The sequence below is a fragment of the Eptatretus burgeri genome, unplaced genomic scaffold (assembly GCF_056783735.1).
Source record: "Eptatretus burgeri isolate ZD-2024b unplaced genomic scaffold, Ebu_testis_v1 Ebu_testis_scaffold_3153, whole genome shotgun sequence".
Classification (NCBI taxonomy): Eukaryota; Metazoa; Chordata; class Myxini; order Myxiniformes; family Myxinidae; genus Eptatretus; species Eptatretus burgeri.
The window spans coordinates 737,069-761,824 of record NW_028225101.1 but is presented as its reverse complement, the minus strand read 5'-3'; the positions used below and the strand labels follow the sequence as shown (position 1 = coordinate 761,824).

At 45.7% G+C, this 24,756-nt stretch overlaps 2 protein-coding genes across 13 annotated transcripts; one reads left to right on the top strand and one right to left on the bottom strand.

Annotated features, from left to right (window-relative positions):
* The first annotated feature begins 2,338 nt into the window (after nucleotides 1-2,338).
* On the top strand, nucleotides 2,339-17,644 carry LOC147006822 (uncharacterized). Of its 10 annotated transcripts, none has more exons than XM_085867823.1 (6): nucleotides 2,339-3,043; nucleotides 11,679-11,918; nucleotides 12,007-14,054; nucleotides 15,013-15,243; nucleotides 15,333-15,359; nucleotides 17,505-17,639. In XM_085867823.1, exons 3-6 carry the CDS (start codon nucleotides 13,860-13,862, stop codon nucleotides 17,565-17,567), a joined length of 516 nt encoding a protein of 171 aa, XP_085723949.1. In that variant the 5' UTR covers nucleotides 2,339-3,043; nucleotides 11,679-11,918; nucleotides 12,007-13,859; the 3' UTR covers nucleotides 17,568-17,639. The 10 variants fall into 10 exon arrangements, 6 of the variants coding, with proteins under 6 accessions (XP_085723949.1, XP_085723948.1, XP_085723945.1 ...); XM_085867819.1 differs by lacking the exons at nucleotides 2,339-3,043; nucleotides 11,679-11,918; nucleotides 12,007-14,054 and adding exons at nucleotides 5,816-6,057; nucleotides 7,531-7,675; nucleotides 10,073-10,201 and having other exon boundaries at nucleotides 15,333-15,562; nucleotides 17,505-17,644; XR_015054596.1 differs by lacking the exons at nucleotides 2,339-3,043; nucleotides 15,333-15,359 and adding exons at nucleotides 5,838-6,057; nucleotides 7,531-7,675; nucleotides 10,073-10,201 and having other exon boundaries at nucleotides 11,814-11,918; nucleotides 12,007-15,243; nucleotides 17,505-17,642.
* LOC147006821 (uncharacterized) lies at nucleotides 15,811-24,725 on the bottom strand. 3 transcript variants are annotated; one of them, XR_015054597.1, is made up of 7 exons: nucleotides 22,601-24,725; nucleotides 22,394-22,479; nucleotides 22,171-22,240; nucleotides 21,895-21,966; nucleotides 21,652-21,777; nucleotides 21,433-21,552; nucleotides 15,811-17,416 (listed from the first exon to the last, which is right to left on the bottom strand). XR_015054597.1 is itself a non-coding variant. In XM_085867825.1 (6 exons), the coding sequence occupies exons 1-6, from the start codon at nucleotides 22,617-22,619 to the stop codon at nucleotides 21,533-21,535; spliced, it is 393 nt and encodes a 130-aa protein (XP_085723951.1). In that variant the 5' UTR covers nucleotides 22,620-24,725; the 3' UTR covers nucleotides 17,636-21,532. The 3 variants fall into 3 exon arrangements, 2 of the variants coding, with proteins under 2 accessions (XP_085723951.1, XP_085723952.1); XM_085867825.1 differs by lacking the exon at nucleotides 15,811-17,416 and having other exon boundaries at nucleotides 17,636-21,552; XM_085867826.1 differs by lacking the exons at nucleotides 15,811-17,416; nucleotides 22,171-22,240 and having other exon boundaries at nucleotides 17,636-21,552; nucleotides 22,393-22,479; nucleotides 22,601-24,134.
* Between the last annotated feature and the right edge of the window lie 31 nt (nucleotides 24,726-24,756).

The following is a 24,756-nucleotide window of genomic DNA, read 5'->3' as shown; positions in this document are numbered from 1 at the left end:
GGGTTATGGTGATCATGTGTAACTTAATTATTCAAATTTTTCCTGAAAAAGAAAAAAGGGGAGATTGTGGAAGTAAAATTATATTCATTATTATATTATGTTAATTGTATTCATGTACTCTCAATTATTGTAATTGTTGCTAGTACTTAAAATATTTAATTTTTATCCCTCCACACTTGCAACCTTCAAAATGCAGTCTTTCTTGTTCATCAGCATTTTCCATAAGAACTCCAGGGCTTTAAAGTTCTGCACGTCCGGCCTCGATTCAGTGTTTACTCAGCGGCATTGAAGTACCTGAACTGGAATGGAGGCAAAATCTCGAAAGGAAAAAGTTGGAATTTCATGCAAAGTATCAGAAAGATGAGTTCATCTTCGCTTTTTGCTTGTTCGGCTCCCTTCTGATTACTCCGATGCAGGACTGCACCTAATTTGGTCTTCCATTTGATCTGAATTTAATTTATTTAAAGGTCAGGTGTCCGATCAAAGTGGGACGTCTTGGGACCCGGTCATCACTGCCAGCAGTTATAAAGTGACAGTTCTAATTATTTCTTATTGGTTTACAAAAAAATAAATAATTCTGAGGCAAGCATGTGAATAGGTGTTTCTGACTAATTTTGATATGCTTAATTCAAATTTCTAAACAGTTTTGCTCTATCACCTCTAGTTTTTTTGCTTTCACATATCCCATTTTTTTATTATAATGCATATATTTATAATATAATGTGTTTATTTAATATATTCAAATGGCATATTACAGAACGAAACAAAACATAGACACAGAACACTGACATAACTAAGTATTACTATTACTTGGATATAAGCATATATACATATCATAGTACTACAGACAGTCAGAAGTGAGTTTTTTTGGAGGAAGATGCCTTCCTTGAGCTCAGCAGAACTGAGACCTGGGAACAGAGTGCACAGGTGTTGGAAGGCAGTGCCATCCTTGTCCATGGCTTTCACGAAATTCTTCACGAGGCCAAGCTTGATATGAAGAGGGGGAAGAAGCACCTTGTTCATGTCCACCAGAGGATTTTCTTGGACACTGTGTTCCCCAAGCACGAAAGTGCTCCGAGACCCCCAGTCCTTCTGCGTGTAGTGCTTGGACACAGCCCGACTATCCCAGAGACAGAGAAAGCAGCAGTACTTCGTGAAGCCCACCTGCATACTCATAAGGAGCCCAATGACCTTGATGTCCCCACAGAGGCTCCACTGGTGCTGCTGGTACTTGACAGCTTCCAGAAGGAGCTCCATATTGTCATATGACTCCTTCAAATGAACTGAGTGGCCAATGGGAATGCTGGGGTATTTATTCGCATTGTGCAGGAGCACAGCCTTCAGACTTCGCTTGGAAGAGTCCATGAAATGACGCCAATCTGAGAGATTGTGTGGGAAGCCAAGGGAGGTGAACAGGCCAGAGACATCCGTGCAGTAGCACAACCTGTTTTCCATGTCGAAGAGTGAGGCGAGCTCCTTGTTCCGTGTCCTGAAACTGCAGATCCTTACATTTGGCTTGACCAGGTTCCACTGCTTCAGCCGGGATGCCAGGAGCTGTGACTGCTGCTTAGAGAGGTACAAATCCCGGGCAAGGTCATTCAGGTCTTCCTGGGTGATCCAGTGGTGCTCACTGCCACTTGGTCCTGAATAAACAGAGACATTGTCTTCAGAAGAGACCGACTTGCCAGAATTCGCTTCTGAGGACATTTCCTCATCTGATGAAGGAAGAAGATCCTTATCTGTCTGGAGTCTAGGGACCGGGAGATCATCTGAGTGGGGAACAGGTCTCATAGCTGAGGGAAGGTTGGGATAATTGATTTTTTTTTTTTCTGGAAGAAACATTGAAACCAGTAATATTTGTGAGACAAAAATAACAATCGTCTGCATGGTTTTCGTGGTTCTCTCCAGATCATTGGAACAGCAAAGTTGAAGGCTGCTTTCCTGCCATTAAACCATGCAGTTAGCCCATTGTAACAGGGCTTACAACAGATGTGTGGGGCCCAGGGTTTGTCTTGATCTCCAATTTTACAGTCGAAATAATGAAAATAAGCAGTTCTCAGGAGGGGAGTAATTGTTCGGCGCTGTGCAACCGTCGTGAAATGAATCAGCTTTGTTGACGCATCCGCGGTGTTTGGAAGTGCCTGAAGCCATTGTAGAGATACGTAACAGCTCACAATATCTGAAAAACAAAATGTACAATTACCAAATATATTGTCACGTGAATTGTCACAAAATCATGATATAAACCTATATGTAATGTATAATATGGTTGTATTTACAAATGCATACGTACATACAAGCATACATACAAATACATTATTCATTTTACTGTACAAATTGTGTGCAAATGATTCTTCTATCGGATAAAATAAAAATTTAAAACCCAGCTACTTTATATAAAAGTATCATCCTACCGGATAATTGTAGAGCAGCACTAACCACCCTCTCTCACCACCAGTAAGCTCCTGGCGTTCCCAGCCGCACAATGCACATGTTTGACCTTCGGAGGTTTTTGGATCACGGAAATAGCGTGAAATATTTAGATATTTTTGGATCGAGGGCTATATGTATACATGTGCGTACATGTATACATGTATATCTCAAAAACTAGAGGTGATGAGTGAAAATGGATTTGGTATCTGAAATCAGCACCCCCAAATTAGGTTAGAACACCTGTTTTCATGCGTGCCTAAATTTCTTTGTAAACCAGTGTTACATAACACACCTGTACACAAACACCGCATAAAATAATTCCTGGGCGAGGGAGGGTCTGCAGTCTCTGATTCCTCTTTTTCTTGCTTTGTTTTTTTTCATCTTTGTTTTGTTTATTAAAAAAAAATTTGAATTTATCATTGATTCTTGTAATCTTGTGATTTGTAAGTGATTCTTGTATGGAAGCAGGAGTTGTCCAAGTATGAAGTGGATCCTCTGGACCAAGCTGTGTTCTATTGGTCGGTATCTTTCTATTGCTGGACCAAGCAATGAACCCAAGACAGGTCATGACTCTTTCACAAAGTGTGGAAATCTCAAACCTGAGCACGAGGTATTGAGATCGAAGTTGTGTCCGACGGTGTTGTTTTTTAATATTCTTATTTATTTATTTACTTATTTATAATTCTCTTTGTTCATTGTAATTCTTGCTTTTTCTTCTCTTTCATCTCTATATTCCCTTCTTTCATTAAATATCTCTCCAAGGAGAAGTGAGTTCTTGCAAAAAAAAAATTTTTTCCTGTAAGGCTCACTTGGCTGCGCCTGGATGGGTTTGAGGGTTGTGTAGAAGTGGCTAAAACCCGAATCCAGGCCAGGTTCCTCCTGATGATCTTTGCTCTTTACTTCATCGGGTTCTTTCTTGGTCTTCCGTTTCATTGAGTGGCAGACAGAAAGGGGCTCAAACCGATGCGGACTTGAACATATCGAAATTGGCTTTCATCACTTTTATTTCCGAATCCATCAACTGCACAACCAGAGTTACAAGCAGAACTGATAAAATCCGTGCTGTTTCCACAGCAGCTTTCAAACACTTGAGGTGGGAGGGATTCACCTCGAGTCAGATTCATCAACTGCTGGGCCACAGGAGGAGTTGGTCGGTCCCCAAGCCGTCACAAGGTCCCTCCCCATCAGGTCCCTAAAAGTAATCCAATGGAATGCAAAAAGTCTCGCCACCCATGGACCAGAGTTTATTAAATTCTGTAGTGATCTCACTGTTAAACCGGACATCATACGTGTCCAAGAGACCTGGTTAAAAGATCATACCCAATTTAGGATTCCTGGTTACACTTTTATCCACAAGGATAGATCTAGTGGGATCAGAGGTGGATGCGGGGTGTTTGTTCGGTTTGGTGTTTCGCACAGGTTAATTGACTGCCATGTTGAATTGGAATGCAATGTGGTCGCTTTACCCGGCCCGAGGGAGACCTCCACTGTGGTTAATTTCTCCAACCCTTGCCATCCACTGAACGTTAATACTTTTCAGGAGGTTTTAAGCAGGTGTGAAGGGCCAACCTTCTGGTGCGGTGGCTTTAACAGTCACAACACCCTTTGGGGTTCCAAACGTATGGAGAGCAATGGGGCATGTATTGAGAACATTATGGATGGGTTTGACTTGGTACTTCTAAATGATGGCAGTGGGACCTTTGTTAATCCATCCTCGGGGCAGTCCTCTCCCCTCGATCTCACAATTTTTTTCCTTTTCTGGCAGCAAGGTGTGAATGGTGGGTCCTCCCAGACAGCTTGGGTAGCGACCACCTGCCGGTGGTCACCCAACTCAAATTGGAATGAGAACATGAAGATATGGACAGACCCCCCCTCATGGAATCTTTCCAAGGGCAACTGAGCATATTTTTTTTCACCGTTGCTCCGAGGTAGTCAAACCTGAGCGAGCTCACAAGAATCTTGACACCTTTCATCGTAACTTTGTCAATGCCATATACCGCATCGCTCAGGAGTCCCATCCCTATTTGTAAAAGATTGGTCGGTCAGAAAATTAAAGTCTCCTGGTGGAATGATGAGTGAAAGCTCGCCATCCGACTCAGGAGGGCTGCTTCAAAAGAGTTAGAAAACCTCTGCTGCCCCAAGACGCTGTCGAGCTCAAAAGGGGAAGTGCTAAAGTCTCTCTCTCAATGGGCCCGTACTTTAACCTCTAACCTCAATGGGCCCACACTTCATCCTTCGACATTATATCTTTAACATTCTGGGACACATCCTTCTTATCCTCTCCTTTGGATTTTCGAGTTATTTTCTCAACGAGTCTCTGTTTATGAGACAAAGCTGTAACAGTCTGGATTATTTAGAGATGTAGCAGATTGGAGGGGAGGCCTCGGATGGTGGAGGTGCACACAGTTCGCTTGGATGGGTGGGGGAGGGGAATCGTGGGGCGGGGCGTAGCTCGGAGTGATGGCTTCTTGGAGAAAAGTTGAAGGGTTGGGTGGGGAATTTAGGAAAGAGAGGATTCACCACCAGAGAGAGACATTTGAAAATGAGAGTGGAGGAAGATTAAACGTTATAAACAACATAAACTCGTCCTTTAACTGATTTGAATTGACGGAGTGTGAGGGGAGGATGAAGAAAAGGGTAGACGAGAGGAAGAATATTTGAATAATGACTTCAGGGAATGAGGTCAGAATGACTGAAAATTGTGAATGACGTTTATATTTGGGTTGTTTTTGGAAGAAAGAAGATGGTGAGGGATCGGGTTTTGAGGTGGGATGAAAATGACGATTCTGACTTAAGGTAAGTTTGAGACGACCTGGTGTAATGGTTTGACCCATCTGATGACGCTGGTGTAATGGTTTCACCCATCTGATGACGTGGGTGTAATGGTTTCACCCATTTGATGATGCTTGTGTAATGGTTTGACCCATCCGATAACGCTGGTGGAATGGTTTGACCCATCCGATAACGCTGGTGGAATGGTTTGACCCATCCGATAACGCTGGTGGAATGGTTTGACCCATCTGATAACGCTGGTGGAATGGTTTGATCCATCCGATGACGCTGGTGTAATGGTTTGACCCATCCGATGACGCTGGTGTAATGGTTTGACCCATCCGATGACGCTGGTGTCATGGTTTGACCCATCCGATGACGCTGGTGTAATGGTTTGATCAACCCAATGACGTCGGTGTAATGGTTTGACCCATCCGATGATGCTGGTGTAATGGTTTGACCCATCCGATGACGCTGGTGTCATGTTTTGATCCACCCAATGACGTCGGTGTAATGGTTTGACCCATCCAATTAAGCTGGTGTAATGGTTTGACCCATCCGATGACGCTGGTGTCATGTTTTGATCCACCCAATGACGTCGGTGTAATGGTTTGACCCATCCAATTAAGCTGGTGTAATGGTTTGACCCATCCAATGACGCTGGTGTAATGGTATGATCCACCCGATAACGTCGGTGTAATGGTTTGACCCATCCGATGACGCTTGTGTTATGGTTTCATCCATTAGAGTAAGATTACAAAAGTTGTGACTGAGTGTGGGAGTTTTTTCACCACCGTGCGGCCCTCCACCTCGGTTGATGCTCAGCATTGTTCACTTTGGCTTCAATATTTGGTATGTACTCCCTTCCTTCTTCCCTTCCTTCCTTCCTTCCTTCTTTCCTCTGTCCGATCGTGCTAAATGAAGAAGAAGAACCTTTCTCACAGCTCGGTTTCATTCGTTTCTCGTTTGTTGTTTCGGTTTTTTTTTGTGTTATTGTTATCGACGAGACTCCAACAGTCATCACCGTATTATCAATAAAACGGATTTTTAAAATTTAGTTTTTGCATCAACACGGTAAGATCACCCTGCCTGTTGTGCAAGTGACCATCAGTCCCCCCACACCACGTGACTGCTGTTTAAGCGGTGAAGCCGTTTCAGTATTTGGAATGTCCGCGTCCTTCCTTCCGTCTCTCTGTTGAACAATGCCGAGCTGTTCCGCTTCCTTCGGGCTCACACGGTAATACACGGTAACACACGGTGGTACACGGTAATACACGGTAACACACGGTGGTACACGGTAACGCACGGTAATACACGGTGACACACGGTGGTACACGGTAACACACGGTGGTACACGGTAACGCACGGTAATACACGGTGACACACGGTAACACACGGTGGTACACGGTGACACACGGTAACACACGGTGACACACGGTGGTACACGGTAACACACGGTGGTACACGGTGACACACGGTAACACACGGTGGTACACGGTGACACACGGTGGTACACGGTAACACACGGTGGTACACGGTGACACACGGTAACACACGGTGACACACGGTAACACACGGTGGTACACGGTGACACGCGGTGGTACACGGTGACACACGGTGGTACACGGTGACACACGGTAACACACAGTAACACACGGTGACACACGGTACTTGATTGTTTGTTTTCCAAACGTTTGCCATCCTAGTGTAGGCCTCGATTGGGCCTATAATGGCCTCGTGTGTTGAAGTTCCCTGTAAACTCTGCGTTGACCTCCTGGTAATGAAACCCGAGGGTCCATGAGAACGTCACGTGCCGAACACGTGGTCAACAAAGAACGAAACGGACCATCAGGGTGAAACATCTCAGGTTAAAGACCCCTTTTTGGTTGTGATGTCACCCTTCCCAGAGGGGAGGGGACGACATTTTGGTCCGTCGGTGTTAGTTTATTTACCTCCTCCACCACCGAAGGTGAATCACGTGATATTTTCACCTCTTTCTGTCCGTCCGTCCGTCCGTCCGTGTACAGGATATCTCAAAAAAGTTGTGCACGGATCCGGATGAAATTTTGTGGACACGTTTGGTGTTTGACGAGGACGAACCGATTCGATTTTGGTGAAGATCCGGATCCGGATCTGGATATGGGAATTATTTAATTTATAAAAGCTGATTCTTCACCATTCGAGAGATTGGGCCAAAAACGATCCGGTGATGGATGGTGTGACATTTCGATGTTCTCGTGGATCAGGCATCACATGGTGGACAGGTGGAGGTGTGCGCTCCACCGAGTGCCCTTGTAGTTTGTAAATGTTTTGCGCTCCTTGCAGGTTTGTGAACATCAGGCCTCATCTGGCATCGCAGTGAAAATGGTTTTCCAAAGAGTGTTTCTTCGTCGTTTGTGCTCGTCCCTCAACCTCGTCGTGTTGGTGCTTGTGACGTACGTGCTGATTCACTCGTACGTTCCGCCCGACTGTGAGTATCCCTTCCAATTCCCTCGCCCAATCGAGCATCTTCTGAGCTGCTTATTCAGCTTTGTGTGTGGGTCTACCTGTAGAACTCGCTCACACAGGTGTCGAGGCTGGTGGAAGAGCTGAAGAACGGGGAGGCAAATCAATCAACAGATAGAAAAATGTGGAAAAAAGTGGGAAACAGGTGGAGGAGAACACGTGAAGGTGTTCCGGCACCAGGTGAGGAGAGGCAGGTGAAAGCGGGACCCGTCATGCGTCTACTTTTACGTGTCGACTCTGCAGTCGGTACGCAAATTACTGCTGAAATTACAGAGGTACCGCCAAACCCCAAATGGTTCCTGAAGTCAGATGTTGGAGCAGGAATTCCAAAATGCTGGCGCCACCATCGATATAATAATTGCGGAAAAGCCTTCAACGAAAACTCAATCGCAAAGTCAAATTGTACAAACAAACTGAAATCTATGTGTCACGTGATCTCGATTGGTGGTTCAAACACCAGTCATCGTCCTCGTCCCATCATGACATCCGACAAGCAGAACCTTTCCAGACTTCTCCGGACTCTTTCTTTCCTCCAAACACAACTCCGTCTATTCCCACCTCCTCAAATCTTCTTCGTCTCCCCTCCCTCTCAAAGATTCCCTCTCAAATCAGCCGCCTCCTCCCTCTTCAAAGCAAACTTCACTCTCTTCCACCCCCCCCTCCTCACCTTTCTCAAAAGCTACCCTCACACCTTTCTCCTTCAAGTCTCCCCACTCACCCTCCCCAACACCGCAGGTATTTCTGAGCAATCATGTGGAGTGTTGGAAGAATTTCCGACCAATCATATTTATAAATAAGGAAGTGCTTGGAATCCCTGATTTATCAGCCGACTGAAAGTCAGAGCAACGATGCCGTATTTATTCCACACGCAAACGTGGCGGAAATTTTGTTCCCCTCGACTGAGGGTTCCGACCTACGAGGAGCAGCAACATGATTCGTTCGAAAAATTTCTGATCATCGGCGCCATTTTGTATCCATCGTTGTATCCATTTTGTTTCCATCGTTGTATCCATTTTGTTTCCATCGATGGCTCGTTGGATGAGCACACGATTGCGCATCGTGTTTTTAAATGATTGGATGCTGTGCTGTGAGATGCACCAATCGATCAGAGAAGGGTTTCAAAATGACGAGATTCCTTGCACTTGTCAGAAGGAAAAAAAATGGAAAATAAAGTTGTTTGAGATGGAAACCGACTTTGCGGTCGTTTACTTGCCAGATAAGTTGTGGTCCCGTGCGTGTGTATTTACGTGTCGTGCTGTAATCATGTTGTAGTTGGTCGTTGGGTTTTACTCGTAAACAGACATCGATCATCATGGAAACAACTACAGATAATTTATGACGTATGAAGACTCTCCTGGTAAAATTTCTTCAAAGTAACATTGGTTTTGCCTGGGTTCGAATCCTGACCCAGCCACAAACTCTGTCATCCTGCTGTTTCAGAGGCAGGGCGATTCGTCAATTTGTGTGCCGTCCCTCTTATGGACGTTAAACTAGGCGTCCTGTTTGCCATCAGTTGGTGGACCTTAAAGATCCAACTGTGTCCTCCACGAAGAGTAGATGAGCTATCACTGACATAATGAACGAATTACTAATTCCTCCCTTGACGAACTGCTTTGAAGGCAACGGCAAACCACCGAGTGTCACCCTTTCCAAGAAACTGCTTCGGAAGCCTCGGACTAGAACGGCACTCGGTGGAGCGCACACCTCCGCCAGGCTCAACAGTATACGTTTTGTCACCCACTGATAGGCCAGATCTGGATCCAGACCTGAACCAAAAGAACGTATATATATATATATATATATATATATATATATATATATATATATATATATATATATATATATATATATATATATATATATATCATTCAGTAATATAATCTTCATTTTGGGCACAGAGAAAGACAACTTGATGAGAAAACGGACACATTACACTTGATGTACAATAGCCACAGGATCTGTGCGCCCTGCTCAATGGATACAAAATGGCGTCAAATTGCAAGTTGTCATTACTCCGAGTACACAGGGACTCCACCTCGACTTACACCCCCTTTCCCTCCCATTACTCCTATCTTTTCCCAAATTTATTCCCCTTCTATCCCCAGTCCTCCCCGACGCTACTCTTTCAAATTATTCTTCCTCTTATTTTTCTCTATTTTTTTTTCTTTTCTTACTGAACCCTCACGTTTTAGGGTTGCCGCTGTGTTTTTGGAAACTACGAACTATGTTTTGCTTTCCCAAACATTATAGTCACACCTTGCAATCCAGATTTGGACTCTTCTGATTGACGCATATATCTTCCAAAATGAGTAACACTTGTACTGTTCATTTCCCACATTGTTCCAACACGATGTACAACCAGAAGCTGAGTTATGTGCCGGACCCGGGAGGCCATGCTCGACACATGCGGCATGTCGGTCCTACCCGACGGGTGCTTGCTGCTCCTGCGACTATGGTTACTATGGTGACGGCCATTTTTGTTTGCCACAAGGTATCCGATCTTGTTCGTTCCTCTTTTTAAATCGAGCAGTGTGTCTTTCACTTTGTTACTCCAGGCTCACCAAAGAATGGTCTTTCTCTCCCGGATTTTGTTCATCTTCCCTCAACACACAAGGTTTTACAATGAGCCACATGATGCAGTGTCACATACTCATCCACACTTTAAAACAAACAGACTGACTTGACCGTGTACTCGGGATGATCTGAGATGTTGGTGAAACAGCTGGCTTGAAGACCTGGAGGGAAGAATGAGATTGAAGAGGATGTGGAGGTTGATTCCAGAGAGGAATGAATGAGTGGAGGTGAGAAGTGATTCTGGATTTAGGTAGTTTCACCATAAAGGGGTTGATGGTGGACCCTGTGAGCCCTTAAGAAACCTGGGGGGACAAACCACGGAAAGAACAGAGGGTGTAAGACCAGAAACGAGGTGGTGGAAGACAGAGAGACCATCGACCTGTCTGCAATGGTGAAGTGATTGACCCATCGGCTCAGCTTCATCACGGGAGATTCCATTGATCTTGAAGGCCTTGATTTCCACGGCGACACGCTGAGCAATATGTGATGTTGGGGAGCCAGCCCAGAGAGGAGAGCAGTACTCCATGAAGCTGTGGATGAAGGCCCTTTCAGCGGATAGGAGTTCAGGTGTGCCGAAGTTGGATTTTGTACGACGAAGGATGACCAGTCGGCAGGTGTCTTTGGAGGCCAATGATAAAATGTCTTTTGCCCAAGAAAGATCACGGGTGACAGTGAGATCCAGGAGCTTGAATGACTGAACCTCCTCAAGAAGATTGTTGAGAAAGTACATGGGAGGGTTTGTCAGACGGTCCTTTCTGAGAGAGATCATGAGAGCGTGAGATTTGTCAGGATCAATAGTTCATGACAAGCCAAGTGTCCAAGTGTTTGACCAGCTTGTGGTTTCGTTAACGTCTGAAGAGAGGAAAGAAGCTGCAACCTGCCTGTCTGGAGGATGAGAGATGTCACGGTGGAGGATGCAGTCATCAGCAAACAGATAAAGGGGATTTTCCGGAGTCAGAGAGTTCACTGATGAAGATCAGGAATAGGACTGGGCCCAGAACACACTCATTTGGAGCACTCCAGCCTTGGTAGGGAGAGGAGATTCCGTTGAGTGCCACACGTTGACTGTAAGAGTATAGAAAGTCGGAAAGCCATGTGTGGAGTTGGAGTTGGCCTTGGATGCTCTAGGCAGTGAGTTTAGAGAGCAAGGCAGGATGGCAGGCTGTATCAAAAGCTCGTGAGAGGACCAGAGAGACTGCCCTGATCTAATGTCCCACATTGAAGGAGCATCCATTGTTGGGTGAGTTTCGACTGCGATTATTGATTCCATGACCTTCCCCTGTGAGATGATATGCAACTCAAGTGGAGTTTAAAATGCCATTCTTCCTTTTATTAAATATTTGGGATACTCAGTGTTGTGTTACAGTCGGAATTTACTCATGTCTATGAAACAGGGCTGCCCCAACGTGTTCGAGGCGAAGTGAGAGGACATGTTCTCCTTGGTTCAGCTTCACGTCATGTGGAGTTGTCCGGTGTGTACATGGCGGTGAAGGATGGACGTCAATACACAAATATAACCCATGTTTCAGGAGAGCTCGCATGGTCGTTGTTGCCATTGTCCGGCATCACAGACATCATGGGCTGGATGTTTGCGCAGGAGCATCCGGGCACTGAGAATGGATTCAACCTGACAGGTGAGCTGTGTTTCATGTTACTTGTGCTTCTGATCGTGTGTCCTTTTCGGACACTGCACCCAGATTCATGATCTCCGCTCCGTTACAGGTGGGCACGTCACACGGTCCGCTGATGTCACCTTTCTGCCTGGGAATTGAGGGCATCACCATTTTGCAGTTGGTTAAGGGAACAGAATCTACAGATAAGTACGGATTTGCCACCATCATCACCACGATGGATGGGCGGATTCCCATCCTGCCTCACGGTGTGTAAGTGTGTCCATGAACAGATACGAGGAGATCTACCACCATCGCCCCAATGGTGAGCCATTGCTGGATGATTGGATGGTCGTCGTGTCGTGGCACTCATCAGGATGGGAGACATCATAGGAATGTCATGCATTCTGTTTCATCAACATCAACATCAACATCCCAGCCTTTCGGGATTTTCAGATGTCATCACAACGAAAATGTTAATTAAAAAGTGCTGGTGGATCGTCCGGTCCACTCGGGGTAAATAATTTTGTCTGTTCAGACAATTTGCAGTGATAATGGTGTTAACAAAAATGGTGTTGTGGTGGGGGCAGTGTTGGTTTGGGATACAAAATGTCGGCTGATGGAAGAGCGTGGTGACGGAGATTAAAAATACAATGCGTTGGGGGCAGTCAGGCCACTTGGAATGAACAAGAAAAACAATGAACCAACGGGAAAGGAGGAGAGAGCGGAGGGGAGGAAACGCAATAATCAACAAGTTGGGTTCGGTTGAAAAGGGAGAATGGAGGTAGAAAAGGTTCCTGGTTGGGATGACGGTGACTTTGAATTGTTTTGCATCATTTGCTTGAATCCCGAGAAGGAAGATCTCGCATTCAAACACACTGTGGGTCTCACAATCAGACGTTAACTTTCTTGGCGAAGCCACATTTCAAAATTGGCCTCCAAAGCCAGCCGCCGACTGGGCATCCTCTGTCGTACAAAGTCCTTCTTCGGCACACCTGAACTCCTATCCACCCACAAGGTCTTAATCCGCAGCGTGATGGAGTCCCGCTCTCCCCGCTGGGTCCCCTGACTCACATCTTGCTCAGCGAGACGCCGTGGAAACCAAGGCCTTCAAGATCATTGGAATATCTCGCGATGAAGCTGAGGCCATGGGCCTATCACTTTGCCAGTACAGACAGGTCAATTGTCTCTTTGTCTCCCACCGCCCCCTTCTGGTCTTGCACCTTCTGCTCCTTCCGTACTTTGCCGCACCCATCAACCCCCTTCTGGTGGAACTACATAATCCAGGATCACTGCTCACCTGCACTCATTTGCTCCTCTTTACTCCCACCTGTTGAACAAACTTCTACATCATCTTCAATGTCATTCTTCCCTCCAGGTTTTCAAGACAGCTGTTTACCACCATCCCAGATCGTCCTCAATCCAAAACCATTAACTTTTCTACCCTCGTTAACACCCCCACCCACCCCAATCCTTCCTCCTTCCAAATTTCCAGTTTTCCCTTGTGAGAGATTCCTTCTGTGTCCATATTGTCCACTCCATGCATCCTCTCCTGCCCCCCGTTCCTCCCCACACCGAGTGTTTGTCCGCCTCCCTCAGTATTGGCCTTCAACTCTGCTCTTGCTGTTTCCCCCTCTCTCTCTGCTGTTCCTTTTGTCCCCCTGGCATCCTGCTCTATTCAGTGGACCAGCACGAGTTCTTCCATGAGCCTTGACTATGTAGACCAAAAAAAACCCCAGGTACTCCTGCATGCCTCCGGAACCGGTTGTGGCTCATCACATGCAGACGAAATGCACCTGGCCGGCATCTTCGTCCGCTGCGGGGCAACCGGGATCATTGACCGGGATCGCTGAGTTGGACCAATGAGGGGCGACCGATTCCACAGCTGACTCCTCTTGGCGGGCCGCACGGATCCTACCCGTTTACCTTGCAACAGTTTCACGAATTCTTGAACTCGGTGGTGTCATGGTTAGACCACACAAGCATCCACTCCAAGCCTGGCAGGTCGGCGGTTCAAACTGTGGCCGAATCATACCAAAGACATTAAAAATGGCACATGATGCTTCCTTGCTTGATGCTCAGCATTTAAATGGATGGAGCACTGACATTTCCCATCGGATGGCATCCACGGGGAGGAGGAAATGCCCCACTGAAGGAAAGGTGAGAAAGGCGTCGTCATTGTTGTGACGTCGCTGGTACCCAGAGTATCCCTTCCCCCAAGCTCAGTGGCTGTGTTAAGTGTTTGTCTTGTCAATATGTTCATGTGTGTGTGAGTGGCAGCTTCATTACAGGCCTTCAACCCTCCTCGAAAAAACAAGCAAACAACAAAAAAAAACTTGAACTTTAAAGCTGAGAAAGCGAACGACTTGACTGCAACCGTCTCCCCCACACGGATCAACGCACCAGGGTCTGGACTCCAGAGGATGGAGAGGAAAGTGGCAGATGAGCTGGGATAAACCGGTGGATGAGAGAAAGTAGACTTTGATGAAATGATTCCCAGGTGGAATCAATAGCAGGTGGTGTGGAGATCGTGCTTCATTACCTCCACCACCGAAGGAGGATGAAGGTGATGATTACACCCCTGTTTGTCTGTTTGTGAACAGGATATCTCAAAAAGTTGGGGACACATTCAGACGAAATTTGGTGGATGAGTTGGGAAGATGACAAGACCAAGCCGATTGGATTTTGGTTCAGGTCAGCGGATCCGGCCTATCAGAGGGACACTAAAGGTAAACTGTTAGATCGAGTGCTGTTCGAGTTCCTTTTGTGACGTGGCAGATTGGAGTCCCTGCCACCCGGCCTGTGCCAACAGCAGACACTACGTTGAGGTTGCTCTCCCACAATAGCCAGAGATATGGGCTCAACTTCGGTGACAATCCTCGGCCGAATTAAGTTCACCCTAAAGAGCCGCAGACGGTACAATTGACGTTGTAGTAAATTTAAATACCTTATTGTTGATGTTGAAACTTCGATGATTCTGCTCCAATTATAATAGAGTGCAAAAAAATCCACTAAAGTAAATAAAGCAATCACCTGAACATAGCTTGCGTGTTTCATCTTTTGTCCTCACTTCCTGATCCTCACTTCTCAATCCCTCCCTTTGGTCTTCCACTCGCAGCCGTCACGTCCAGCTCAACTCATGAGTACGCTGTGGATTTTGGACACGGTCGGCACGAGACATTCCAACAACAGTGAAGGCAGGAAACCACTTGGAGAGGATGCCCACATGATGCGGGGTTCCACAGCAGGGCCGCACAGCGCCTCTCCGTCGACAAGATCGACGTGCTGTACGACGTCGGTGAAAATATTCTGCGCTTTGCCTCCACAAACACGATTAGCTACGTCACAGGTGACACAGAGTCATGTCTGCTGCTGCTGCTTGGGGCGTGTTGTTTCTTTTGTTTGTCGTATTTCTGGTTCAGCCTTTGTGTTTTGCAGGCAGGATGGGAGTACGTGACGTCACAGGTAAAATTACCTGTGATGTTTTATTTCCGAGCCTCCGATCTCGTTGAATCTCGATGTACTTTGGCCGCCATTCTGCATTACAGGAAAACCGCTTCTCTGATCCCTGCCAAACTTAAAATGTCTGATTCACTTCCCATGGGAAACATGATTTGTGATCCTGTTGGGAAACATGATTTGTGAACAATCACATCATCAGTCACACGGTATGGCAGCCGTATTGGATATATATTTTTTATTTTTTTTAAACCTTTTAAAATCCCCTCTGAAACCGTGGAACTGATTGATACGAAACTTTCCATACACGTGGGAAATTTAATTATATCGTATCAAAGGAAAACTTTTAAGAATTAATCTCCTTTAAAACCACTTAATGCCTTCACCGATCAATGCGAAACTTAAAATATGTGATCAACGACCTGTGGGAACGTTTTATGAAAAGAAGCTGATCTGAAAAACAAGATGGCCTCCAGTGACGTCACAATCCAGAAAGTGGGCAATATCTCGAAAAGTATGAATGACAGACATCCTGGAGTTTCACCTTATCAAATGGGGCTAATTGTGAGGTCGGGTATGGGAGCACGCGCCGGAGCAGCGCATCGAGTGGGGATCTCGTTGAATTTGATGTGATCTTGACCCAACAGGAAGTGACATTGTTTTTTAAGGGAAATCTGGAGCTTATCGGAGAAGGAAATCGATCTCTTTTGTTAAATGCATGTCATGCATGAAACTTGGAAAATGAAAGGGAAGGAGAAAAGATTCAGAGAGCAATTTAAATTTACAACATTGGCCAGTAGGACGGAAACTACCCCGCTTTACAAACCCGAAAGAGCAGCATCGACGATCAACAACTACCTGACTGGGGACAGAGTTGAAGAGATGAGAACTGGGGCCAGACAGAAAGTGACCAAAGAGAGGAGGGAGTTAGAATGTGGATGCCCCCCCGAGGGTGGAGAGAGGGATGGAGTGGCTTAATGGCAACAGCACGAAGGAGGGCGATGCAGCAGACAAATACAACAATTCCAAAGACGAAATTGCAGCCAAAAAGAGCCACTTGTGAGTGGTACCCAACTATGCTGATGAACGAGGCTATGTCCGTCGAGGTGTGCGAGCTGGGTTGTTTAAGATCGTGCCGCATCCCATGGTGTTCGAGGCAGTGTGGGGGTCGACTCCATGCCCAGAGTCATTGACCCTCGGAGCACCGGGTGTGTGCCAGTAGCCAAGGGGAAGGGAGTGGGGTGAGAATGAAGAAATTGAGTTGAGAACTTGGAAAGAGACAGGCCATAGAACAAAGTCTGAACTCCACAGAGCGGGTTGCATTGTCGGTTTCCAGTGCACAAACAGCTCATCACACCTCGCAATGCATGTTTGCGAGTCCAGTGGTGCAAACGGCACAGGCACTGGACTACGGAGCAGTGGAGAAATGTGACATGGTCAGATAAATCATCCTTCACCATGTTCTCGACAAATGGGCGAGTACACTTGTGGCACCATCCTAAAGAACTTTGCAATCCTTTGTGTTTGGTTCCAACAATGAAGGGTTCTGGTGGTTCCGTCATGTCGTGGGGTATATTTTCCTGGCATGGTTTGGGTGCAGTCATTCCCTTCGAAGGCATGGTCAATGCCAATCAATACGTAATGGTACTGAGTGATCATCTTTTCCCCATGTTGCAGCATTTCTTTCCTGCCGGGAGGGGTGTCTTCCAGGATGAGCATGTGTGGTCCCCCAATGGTTTGATGAGCATGACACTGAGGTTATCCATTCGTCATGGCCTTCTCAGTCACCAGATTTGAACCCAATTGAGCATTTATGGGATGTTGTGGAACGACACCTGAGACAGCGGTGTCCACCTCCAACAAACAGGTGTGAGTTGATTGATTTTGTCGTGGAAGAATGGTTCCGCATCCCTCCTGCAGAATTCCAGACGCTGGTGGACTCCATGCTGCGGCGGACACAGGCCGCACTGGCCGCATGTGGTGGCCCAACGCCGATGATGTGAATTTACATTGGTGTTTCCAAATTTTTTTTGTCCACGACCAGTGTGTCGTCAATGCATTGTCTGCACGCCACACAAACACGTACACAACAAAAACAACACCTGACGAAGGTCTGCAATCTGATTACTCTTTTCATTATTGTCATTGCAGGTTCCATCCAGAACACGAGCAAAAGCAGAACCGCTTCCACGGATATGCCCTGAGCACAGTTGAAAGTCCTGCAGGGAAAGTTCATCAGTTGGATCTGTGTAGCTTGGATTATCATAATCATGATTGTTACGTGGTTGTGGTGGTGGTATATCCAGACAAGTGGTATATGTTGGATTTGACCTGTCGATGCACATTGTACCCAATGGGAGTAAACTTTAAGGCATTTTTTTCATTTGTTGAACAAGACATGAGACAGGGAAATGAGCAATAAAATTGGAAATGTAACTGGTGGTCAATGTGGAATACAGATAATGATGCAAGTGTTACATGTGGGGGCTGGCAGGATGGCCGAGACGAGAGGTCTGCACATTCGCCTCTCAGCTGTCTCGCCTGGGTTAGATTCCCGTCCCAGCGATAGACCATCATCCTGGTGCTTCACACGCAGGGTGATTCATCAGTGTGTGTGCCGTCCCTCGGATGGACGTTAAACGGGTGTCCCGTCTGCCAGCATTCCTTGGTGGACATTAAATATCCCATGGTGTCCTTCGCAAAGATTCGGCGAGCCATCGCCGGCACCATGGCCAAATTACAAATTCCTGCCCGAACTCGTCGAACATCAGGCCTGGCCAGCCGGTTCGTGAAGACTCGGGGCAGTTTTTTTTGTTTTCTTTCAAATGGTGAGTTGAGAAACCAAGCAGAGCGGAGGAGAAATTCTCATTGCTGAGTTCACTGCATTTTTGGGGTAATTTATTGAGTTAAACCGTGAGTAATGTGACGTCCGACATCGATGAAAGTATAAACAATGGTATCGGAATCTTTGGGTTCGGGTTCATCAACTTTTGGTTTTATTTGCTGTTCGGGTTGTTTTAATTGTTATGGTATTTGTTTTTTAAATTAAGTTTTCAAAAATAAAATTTTGAAATGGAAACGTGTGTCGTGCATCCATTTTACTGTGATGTCTCGGTGTGAGTTTATGTTATTGCTAAGTATTGCTAAGTTTATGTGTTAAGTGACCACCCTAACCACTAAGCCTACATCGGATCCCAAGCCACCAACCTAACCACTCAGCAAACCTCGGATTCCAAGTAACCACCCTAACCACCAAGCCCACATCGGATCCCAAGCCACCACCCTAACCACAAAGCCAACGTAGGATCCCAAGCCACTTCCTGAACTACGAAGCCAACATCAGATCCCAAGCCACCACCCTCACCAATAAGCCAACATCAGATCCCAAGCCACTTCCTGAACTACGAAGCCAACATCAGATCCCAAGCCACCACCCTAACCAATAAGCCAACATCAGATCCCAAGCCACCACCTAACCAATAAGCCAACTTCAGATCCCAAGCCACAACCCTAACCAACAAGCCAACCGAGGATCCCAAGTGACCACCTTACCACAAAGCCCACCTTGCATCCAAAGCCACCACCCTAACCACAAAAGCCAACCGAGGATCCCAAGTGACCACCCTAACCACGAAGCCCACATCGGATCCCAAGCCACCACCCTAACCACTAAGCAAACCTCGGATTCCAAGCCACCATCCGAACCACAAAGCCAACATCAAATCCCAAGCCACCACCCTAACCAATAAGCCAACCGAGGATCCCAAGCCACCACCCTAACCAATTAGCCAACTGAGGATCCCAAGCCACCACCCTAACCAATAAGCCAACTGAGGATCCCAAGCCACCACCCTAACCAATTAGCCAACTGAGGATCCCAAGCCACCACCCTAACCAATAAGCCAACACCAGGTTAATAAATTATTTCCTTTTTCGGTCATCTCTTCGAGCATGACCTAATATTGGTGTTGAGAGGAGAGGTGACGATCCGTCCGTCCGTCCGTCCACAATGAAGTTGAAGCGGGAGATCTGGTCATTAGTGATCCTGATAGAGGTCGATGAGACGTACACGATGGTATGACTTTCAAGGTCACCGAAGCTCAAGGTCATGAGGCCTTTGAAGTTGCGAAAATGACGATTTACAAATTCTATCTCCGCCATTTCTCAAGCGATCTTGAATTTGATTGTGACATATGAATCTATGGGACAATATCTAAATTTGGTCGGGCCGGATTGTCGATATTCGCTTTCGTGTCACGTGACTTCAAAGTTGGCAAAAAATGCGAAAATGACGATTTTCAAAATCTATCTCCTCCTTCATTTCTCAAGCAATCTTGAATTTGATTGTGGCATATGAATCTATGGGACAATATCTAAATTTGGTCAGGACGGATTTACGAATTTCGCTTTCGCGTCACGTGACTTCAAAGTTTGCAAAAACTGCCCTACCTTCAGGAGGCTATACATTTTCTCGCAGAGATGACCGTCACTCCCGCACGGGGGTAATTTTTAATGATTTTTTTTGTTTCAAGTCACAGATTTTTGACATTTTAACACATGACGGAGGACGTCCTTGTGAACTTAGAAAGTGTCGATCCATCTTCGTGGCCCCGAGACTTTTGGAGATATCAGGGAAAAAGTCCATTTTATCTGATTCAAAATCATGTTTTTTGGGGATCCAAGGTCGGAAGCCATTTTGTAATTAAATGACCCCAATCGTTTTGGCTTTTATACACGATGAACTACACCTGTTGTACAGCACGTCCATGCTGTGTAACCGTCGTTTGCCTGTTCGTTCACTCTTCCATTGTTCTCATAATTCCACGTTTGATCAAACAGCGGATTGTGGCAATACACCGCCTTATACGTCATTCTCACTTTTACCGCACAATATCGAATGAAAGCAAGAAGGAAGTTTCTCGTTGTTGTGTTAAATACTCATTGGGATACAACACTCGTGTGAAGACGAAACATCAAGAATACAATTAACATGACTCGAGCCAATTACTGATTAATTGTTTTCAGAGTAGTTGTTTCGAGTGTATTTATTCGCTCTCCAACGGACGGCTGAAATTTCCGTGCGTCGAGTACGTACACGGCACGTCGTGTGCTTCCTGAGAATTCCAATGTAAACGAGATATCCACGATCACAAAGCTTCGCCAAGGGTCAGCCTCCCCAGGACTCCCCCGGCTCACCCTTGGGCCCACAATCCGATGATGGCATGTTCGGACCCTATGACCTTGATCTTCAACATTTAGGGATAAAGTGTCCATTAATAAAATGTGTTCCCATCTCGAATCTATTCATGAAGCTCAACATCATGAGAATCGGAGGAAAATTACTCGTTATGATCAAAAAGGTGTTTTTTTGTTAATTAGGTCACAATCCGAAAAAAGTAGGTCAAGGTCACTCATCAAATATCGTGTGAACAACTTCACCGGGAGGTACACCGTGATGATGCGAGAACATCTTGGAAGCCCAAGTGGTCTTTGAGATTCCCCATTGGCAAGGGGAAAGAAAAAGTCTCCGGACTTCTCCGGGCGGTGTTCGGAACTTTATTTAATTTCCCCTCATGTTTTAAAACTGAAATGCGATACGCTCAACAAACTCTTACCCACAAACGTTTAAACAGCGGAATTGAGCTCAACAGCAGTTCCGACTGCGAAAAAAAAACAAAAAAGTCTCCGGACGTGTCCGGGTGTCACCGGGCGGTGTTGAGTCTGACGGGGTCGAGCCCATGAAGCTACGTCCACGTACTCAGCTCCAGACCATGAATAGTTCTCGTACCCGTCCCAGTGGCAGTGCGATGCGTGCCAACGAGGGACGTCGTGTAACCCTGCCGGATTGGCAGAATCAATCCGAGCTTGCGGTTGCTAAACAACTAGTGAAACAACAGGAAATAAATATTTATCTTATAAATAAATAAATTAATTTCAGTCACTTGTTCAAGTAGTGCAGGATCCTGTTGAGCCGCTCAACAGAGTTCAGTGAAACAAGTAACAATTAGTGAAATAATGGGACTAAAATAAATAAATAAACAAACATGATGTAGTTTCACATTCGAGTGGAGTTCACAACCAGGGTCAGGTAGTTGGCGGAGACATTTCACAGCCGAAAGCCAAAACCAAAAAGACATTCGTGTCCGACATGGCGAAGCTTGCAGCATCTTCAGTGTTGTTCATCGTTCACTCCAGACATCTGAAACCAAAACGAAATGTGAAGGAAAGTGACCCCTGACAGGCATTGATAAACCTTGAGAATAAAGAACGTTTCATACAGCATGGTACGTGTGGTCACCTGTGGGTGAGCGGTCCATTTCAAGCTCTTCACCACCTGGAGTCTTCCTGTACACAGGAGTTTCGACTTCAAGGAGCTGCCGGTTCCGGAAAATGTTGAACGCAGCAGCACAAGCCAGAACAAGCACTGAGGGGAGCAGTTTGTTCAGATCAGCTGTGAAATGTCATTGATCACCTGCTTGGCGGCACATTGACAAATCGATGGAAAATTGTCCGAGCCAAGGATGGAACAAAATATACTTACGTAGTGGGACAATTACAGCAGCTGCGACTGCTGCAGAAGAGTTGTTTACATTTCCTTGAGGAGCAGGTTCACCTGAAAGGTAAGAACGCAATGAATTCTGGGAGTAAAGGATGGCTAGTTTCATACAATGTTAGTCTTGAAGTTTTGACAAGCAGGCAGAACGTCGGCCTGAAGTACAATCAGTTGGTAAAGGTGGGTCGCACCGGTGGGGAATTAACAAATTTCTCCAAAGAACATGACAACCAACCGATCAAACTAATTAAATGTGGCAATTACCTGTGGAGATGGGACGGAGTCGATTCACATCAGCAAATGTTACAGGTTCGATAGTGGGTGGTGGAAGCTCGAATAAAAATGAACAAATAAATAAATAATATGATAATGTAAACTTTACATATGATGACAACCAAAGTGGTCAAAACGTCCAGTCATCGTGTTAGAACAACATGGTGTGGACAAGCCAAGAACATCCTGTTCTCCCAACTCGAACCGACAAACCTGCACGGGGAATTTGGTGGAAGGAGACACGTGGTGGCTTGTGTGTTACAGGTACGACTTTCCGCACAGGTGCAAAAGTCGTCTCACCTGTGGAGCCAGGTGACATGTTCAATTCTTGGATGAAATAGTGAAAGGATTAAAAGCTCCTGTTCGACGTTTTACAAACTTCAATTCGAGCTTTTAAACCGAGGAAACGTGTACATGATACCTTTCATTGTCGACGTCATGCCGGGAGTTTTCCTTGGGATGTCAGCAGGTGGTGCAGGTACAAGCTTACCTTCACCTGTCGATGTACGTGTTGGAATCAATGTGAGAACATGACAATGAACACAAACACAATTCAAGGTGTCCACCAAGCAGAAAAAGTTGCATTGTTGAATCACCTCGATTATTTTATATCTGATAATGTATACTCATAAAAGTCAATGTGTGTGTGTGTGTGTGTGTGTGTGTGTGTGTGTGTGTGTGTGTGTGTGTGTGTGTGTGTGTGTGTGTGTGTGTGTGTGTGTGTGTGTGTGTGTGTGTGTGTGTGTGTGTGTGTGTGTGTACATATGCGGGTTTCAGAATGTAGAATGGAGTCCTCCCAGGGTGGCCAAGGCATTTCGGATCATTGGTATCTCCCGCGGTGAGGCTGAGTCCTTGGGTCTCTCACTCTCTCACCACAGGCAGGTCGGTGGTCTTTCTGTCTTCGACCGTCTCCTCTCCGGTCTCGCCCCCCACTGCTCTGTCTGTGATTTGTCCCCGCCATATTTCCGCAGGGTGCTCAAGGTCCGCCAACAACCCCCTTCTGGTAAAACTACCAAAATCACGAATCACTGCTCACCTTCACTCTTTCATTTGTGGGGGAAAAATTTATATTAATGTATTCTAAATTGTAACAAATGGAGTTTTAGAAATGTAACTTTTATGCTACAAGTTGAATTGACTGTCCTTTCTGGCCAAGAGACTTTTGCCCTAAATGATGATAAATGTCTTCGTCTGGGGCGGTGTGACCTCAGCTGATAACAGCGAACATTTGCCTCGAAATGTACGAAGTGGCTTCTCGTCTAAAGGACACGTCTGCAGTCTACGTTGATCGCCCCAACCACTCTCCCATGAAAGTATAAAATGCTTTGAAATGTAAAATTGTTTCAGTGCAAGTACCTGAGGAAGTATTAGAATCTCAGTGGCTTGTGCTCCTTGGAACTGACCAAGTGCCAAGTTAGAATAAAACTCTCTGATGTAATGTGGAAGTGAATTGAATCGGGTTGGTCTAACTGTAAACTAAAGTAAGAATAAATGAAATAAGAACCAAATAATATTACAATCAATGGGGATTTTTAAGTTCATTGTACGAGGGTGAGAAGTGTGTATGGTGGATAATTAGAAAATAAATTGTTTCATAAGGAAGGACTTGTGTGGACATCGGTTTTCTCAGTGTCAATTGGTTTTATGCAGGATTTTATAACCAAATCGGACAAACGTTAAACTCTGCCTGAAGTCAAATAGGATTCCACAATCGGCCAGTTAGAATCCTTCAACGATTTCCTCTTTTTTTCCCGCCTTTGGAACAAACTCCCACACTCTCTTCAATCCCATTCTTCCCTCCAGGTCTTCAAAACAGCCGTTCACCACCCCACCTCTTATCATCCCCCATCCAAAACCATGATATTTTCCACCCCCGTTACTCCACCTCCTTCAAATTCCCTGTTTTCCTTCCTGAAAGTCCCTGTAATGTCCATCTTGTATTCCCCATGCTCCCCACCCCATCCCTCTCCCTTCCACAGATCTCCTAATGTCTGTTCCCCACTGTTTTGTCCTTCTGTCTCCCGCCCCTCTTGTTTCATGCCCCCCTTGCTGTGCGTTTTGTGTTCACTCTCATCCGAGCCTTGACAAGGTAAACGATATATATATATATATATATATATATATATATATATATATATATATATATATATATATATATATATATATATATATAATTCTATGATACCCATGAGAAGTTGTATGATACCCTGCAGGAATTTGATGATGCCACGTCGTCTTTCCCACAACTGAGGTCCTGCAGGATATTCATACAATCACGAGAATATCAACCCCATCGCTTCGCTGACGGACATACCAATCTTTGCTGTGATGGCTAATCAAAAGCGCAAGAAGAAAAAGGATTCCTTTGATTGCGGGGATGACCAGCGTCGCAAGTTGGCGCTTGCATTTTCGCCAGGTGTGCCCACGTACCCATAAAAAAATTTAAAAAGCAAAATTTTCTCTTTTTTCCGTCACAAATTTTCCCGGGAGTTCCCTGAATCCAGCGTCGTTGGATTTATTGAAATCCTTTAATCTGTTCTCAAGTTATAACACGACAAACAAACAGACAGACAGACG